Genomic DNA, 4,965 nt, shown 5'->3' on the forward strand with positions numbered 1-4,965 from the left:
CGCAAATTAACGGCATCATTATTCTTTTTAAAAAGTTTCACACAAACATTAAATATCAAATTTAACATCATTCACAACTTTGACTCTGAAAGAATTGTTATCACAGTTCTGGTTGGACCAGCCTCCCACATTCCAAAGACCAAGCCTTATTTCCTATTGTCCATTATCAGAAGTGTTTGTTTTTCTAGTAACATAACCATTCTTACTGAGCACTAAGTTACTATCTTTACCTAGGTCTCGCAGAACTGTCTTCATATTAGCATGGGTTTTCCTTGCTTCTACAAACATGTGATTTTCAGTGAACACTTTATTGTAGGATGAGTGGTTCTTAGTTTCTTCTTTTCTTTCATCAGTTTTTCTTTCTGTTCAGCTGTCTCAACACACGCGACAATAACACTTGGGGCCTTGCCCTTGGACTGCTTTCGTTCAACTTTATCTCACGACCTCTTTACGCTCCATATACCACATTCAGTCATACATCAAATCACTTCCTGGTTAACCGAGGCTGTTGGAGCATGTTTATCGTTTACATTCAGCCTTCCACTGCCACGGCGTCAAACACATCGGTCACAACTGCGATGTTATTTAGAGTGTACAGACAACATACGTCAGATAGCTGCATTCCTGGATCCTCGGCCGACTTTGATCACCAACTGATGACCATTATCATAATGTTTATACTAATCAGTTTGGTAAGTCAACTCATTATATGTTTACTCTGCGTTGTTTAAGTATAAAACAAGAAAAGGTGATGTTGTTATTCACTAAACGTTAAGATGTTCTACCAAAACTCTCCATACCAATATTACGTAGTAGAGAATGCTAGCTTCCAGTTATCTATTTTCGTACTGGCGCATATGTGTGCCTGTGTATGAAACGAATTGATCTGGAACGCCTGTAGGTGAACATCGGCCTTTCACTTTACAGAGAGAGAGAGAAGAGACAGAGAGAGGGAGAGAGGGGGTAGGGGAAGGGGAAAGAACAGGTACATGAGAGAGAGAGAGAGAGGGGTGAGACGCAGAAGTGAGAGAGAGAGGGGCTGGGGGGAGCTGGTGGGAACAGGTATATTCATATATTGAAGGTATTTATCGTCGGTGGGTAGCGGGAAAGGATAAGCACACAAGTTGTATGCACACATTCTTTGATCACTCGTAATATGATGGAGCGTTGTCTGGTTATTTCCATTTACGTCCCACAACAATAGGCCGGGAGGCGGGGATAGGGTGAAGGGGATAAGAAGAGGTAGATTCATTCAGATCAGTCGTTCTAAATTCTTCAGGGGGTTAACACATTCATCGACTCGTAAACTGATATCCTGGTTGTTATTTCCATCTACGTCCAACAACAATAGGCCGGCTTCAGGAATGCGCACAGCTTACAATACGACTTGGGTCGACATGGGTCATTGCTTTACCGGGTTGTTGAGAAAAGTAATGTAGAATGATGATAATTTTATGGATGTACAATTTCTCTATTCTGTGAAAGGTGACGTCAAAGGTAATCATTCTTCATCACCTCATCTTCTAAAATGCCAATCAAATATGTCAAACGTAATGTAGTCAAGCCAGTGGCGTTATAACGAGGTCTGTCTTCCAGGAAAACCACTATACACTTGTTAATTAAGAAAGAACGAAATCTAAGCTACATTCGTTGACATTTAATTACGTTCAAATCCATAGACAGATCGCAACAGTGTGTTATGCTTTAGGTGTTGCGTCTTACCTAGGCAAGGTAGGTAACTCATTATAAACAGTCTTGAGTTCAGGGCTTGATGTTTGCTGAACTAACGAGCCTAGGCATAGTGGAGTCAAAATCACGTCAGGAATCGACGTCCTGGTGACTGCCGTTCACATATCGGTCGATTACACTCTTATTACATGATCTCCAAACTATTTTCCAGATCCTGATGAAAGGTGCAACATGCAGCAGCCTTGCCAGTGGCTGTCACACCAGCTACAGTGCAACATACCAGGGTAAGGTCACCAACTGTCAAAAGCAGAATCTCACTCAAGTGCCATCATATCTTCCTAAGGACATCGTAGTTTTGGATTTACAAGATAACCTACTCGCCAGTATACCCAACAACAGTTTTAGCACTTTACGGAAGCTGAGATTCCTATTCCTCAGCCACAATCCGTTAAAGACACTGCAGAGAGAAGCTTTCAGATGTCTGGATAAACTGGAAACCTTGGAAATGTCTTGTGACACGCTTTCATTGGACGTAACAACGTACCCAGATGGGCTGTTCCAGCATCTAGTTCATCTGAAGAGATTGGTTCTTATAGGAAGTATAAATGGTGACGCACCATTTCCTACTGATATTGTTCAAGGCCTGAAAAGCCTGGAAGAGCTGCATATTAACTCATGGCCTGAAGGTGGAAAGTGGCCTCAATTAGAACTAGTGAAAGACACACTCACATTTCTGGACATCGACACCATTGGAGTACCTATTCTTAGAAACACAACATTTCAAGCTTTGCGTGACATTCCACTTAAAATGTTTTTGGTAAATGGACTCCTAACAAACATCGAAGCAGGAACATTTTGCCCCTTTACGAACCTAACCAAGCTTTTGATATCTACCTCGTATGGAAGCCCAATTAAGTTAGTCTCTATAACAAGAGCACTTCAGTCTTTAGCTGGAAGAAAGTTGGAGGAAATAATTCTAACCCGAGTTGTAACCACAGGAGAAAGCTGTGTGATGCTAACAGAGGAAATGTTCAATTATCTTGCAGATATATGTGTAAAGAAAGTAGACTTGTCAAACAATAAGATTACTCAGTTGATGGTAATGCCATAACCAATTCCACCTTTTTCAGATGTATAGAATATCTGGACTTGTCCAAAAACATGTTTAATGGTGGCATGATCAAACCTGTTTTAATTAACATGCACTTCATGGAAAATCTTAAATATCTAGATTTGTCTCAAGTCCATAGAATCAGCAGTTCTCTCACTCATACATATAACACTACCACACTGGGAGGGCTTTATCTCCCAATACCTCCCAATCTCAGTTATCTAAACCTCAGCGGAGGTGCCAAGGCTAACCATGTACGTGTTCGTGTAACACTGACACAAAGCGATCATCTGTCTGTCTTTGACTTTTCAAGAAACGACGTGTTAGACATTCCTACATATTTAGAATGTTGTAAAAACCTGAAACTCTTGGACATATCGCACATGAAGATCCAACAGAATGTATTCAACAACACCAACATGGTGACGAATCTGGAAACATTGCTTGTTCACGATGTGACGTCAGATGATGACATGTTTGTGTCCCCAACTGAACCCTTCTTCCATGCCATGCCCAAACTAACAAGACTCGATTTGTCAGGCAATAATCTACAACTTATCAACAAAAATACTTTTAGAAACTTCAACAAATTGCAAAACCTTTCTCTTGCAAGAAACCGTCTGAATGACCTTCCGGAAGAAATCCTGACAATGGTTTGGCTCAAACATTTGGATGTGACATCGAATTCCCTCTCAGTCATCAGTAAATATCAACAGACCATGCTTGATGTCATCGTTGTGAAAAACGGCTCCTTCTACCTCTAAATGGCAGGCAACATCTTCAGCTGCAGCTGTGGAACCCTTCACTTCATACAGTGGTTACAAGAAACTGATGTCTCTTTAGATGACCATGGCAACTACAGCTGTATCCTTGGTGATGGAACGTTGTCTGATACAGCTTCCTTTTATGCCAGAAGGACATTCCATTGGAGAACATGTGTGGGCCAGTTCTGGTTGGCTGTGAGCGTAGTTGGAAACTTGATTGCGCTGTTGTCTTTGCTTGTAGCCTTTCTCGTCAAGAAATATTTGCCCAAAATAGAGCACCATGTGTTACAGGTGCTTGGTTATAACCCCGGACGCCTACCACAAAGGGAGGATTTTGATTATGACGCCTACATATGCTATGAAAGTGCTCAGTACGATTGGCCTTACCACTGTCTGTTCAAGGAGCTCCCTCTAGTCTATCCAGGTATACGACTGTACCTGCCCGATCTACATGACCCTGTAGGATGTTCCCAGGCAGAAGTGACCATTGATGCATTGTCGAGAAGCTGGAAAATTATTATTGTTCTAACAGAGAACTTTCTGAAGGACGAGTGGATACACTTTACTGTCCTGTCCACTGTAAGACTAATGTCCGTGAACAACGCAATATCGGACCGAGTGCTGCTTCTGTACAGGGATATGTCCTTGGCAGCAAGAGCTCGAGTTCCTCAATATCTCCTCAACGTTGTTTCGGAGGAACATATTCTGGATGTGGAGGATAGCCCCCACTTCTGGACACATCTGTGTCAGTGCATCCTTAACGGTAAACCCACAGCCTTATTCTAAAGTATATCACTCTTCCGAGTGACTCCATAAGAGTGTCACTAGTGTGACCGTAATGTGACGTGGGTTGTGTATTCTCCTGATAGCCAAGGATGGATATTGGCTTGTCAAAACGAATCATTTTCAACTTATCACAGAAAGAAGGAATGCTCACTTTTGTTGCTGTTTCAAGCATTATTTTTCAACTTCCAAAGTACAAGAAAACAAAAAGTGTTAGAAAATCATAAATAGTTGGTGAGTAACTTTGACATTTGGCAAGTGCTCAGCTCCACTTTTTTCACAATTGAAGTTGAAACCCATTTCAGATTCTACTTCCCATCAACAAAAAGGACAGTAATTATGTTTTATTTGTACATATCACATTTTGTGGATGAACTTTATATTGCCAGAACATGAGGAAGATGGAACCCTAAATAAAGTTACGACATGATGTTCATGGTTGTAAGACAACAATGTGTGGACGATATGCATGACGACAGCCGTATATTTATGTTGTTAGCGAAAAACTAGTTCAGATGATAAAATATTGTTAATATTGTTATAGGGTACTGTTACGTATTGTGAAACAATGTTCCAAGTGTAATACATCGTACAAATGGAAAGTCAGTCAGGGTCAGT

General features: G+C 41.0%; 2 protein-coding genes across 2 annotated transcripts; both read left to right on the plus strand.

Annotated features, from left to right (window-relative positions):
* Positions 1–371: 371 nt before the first annotated feature.
* Positions 372–2,969, plus strand: LOC124253894 (asporin-like). The gene is made up of 2 exons (XM_046687747.1): positions 372–692; positions 1,901–2,969. Exons 1-2 carry the CDS (start codon positions 516–518, stop codon positions 2,798–2,800), a joined length of 1,077 nt encoding a protein of 358 aa, XP_046543703.1. The 5' UTR covers positions 372–515; the 3' UTR covers positions 2,801–2,969.
* A 595-nt stretch (positions 2,970–3,564) lies between these two features.
* On the plus strand, positions 3,565–4,350 carry LOC124253893 (toll-like receptor 2). Its single transcript, XM_046687746.1, has one exon. It carries the CDS (start codon positions 3,565–3,567, stop codon positions 4,348–4,350), a length of 786 nt encoding a protein of 261 aa, XP_046543702.1.
* The last annotated feature ends 615 nt before the right edge of the window (positions 4,351–4,965 follow it).

Source organism: Haliotis rubra, unplaced genomic scaffold (genome assembly GCF_003918875.1).
Source record: "Haliotis rubra isolate DU_JTF1 unplaced genomic scaffold, ASM391887v1 Scf558, whole genome shotgun sequence".
NCBI lineage: Eukaryota > Metazoa > Mollusca > Gastropoda > Lepetellida > Haliotidae > Haliotis > Haliotis rubra.

Coding starts and splice junctions, on each gene's coding strand:
- LOC124253893 (XM_046687746.1), top strand. CDS start 3,565: ATGGCAGGCAACATCTTCAGCTGCAGCTGTGGAACCCTTCACTTCATA.
- LOC124253894 (XM_046687747.1), top strand. CDS start 516: ATGTTTATCGTTTACATTCAGCCTTCCACTGCCACGGCGTCAAACACA. Junction 693..1,900: donor TGTTTATACTAATCAGTTTG/GTAAGTCAACTC, acceptor ACTATTTTCCAG/ATCCTGATGAAAGGTGCAAC.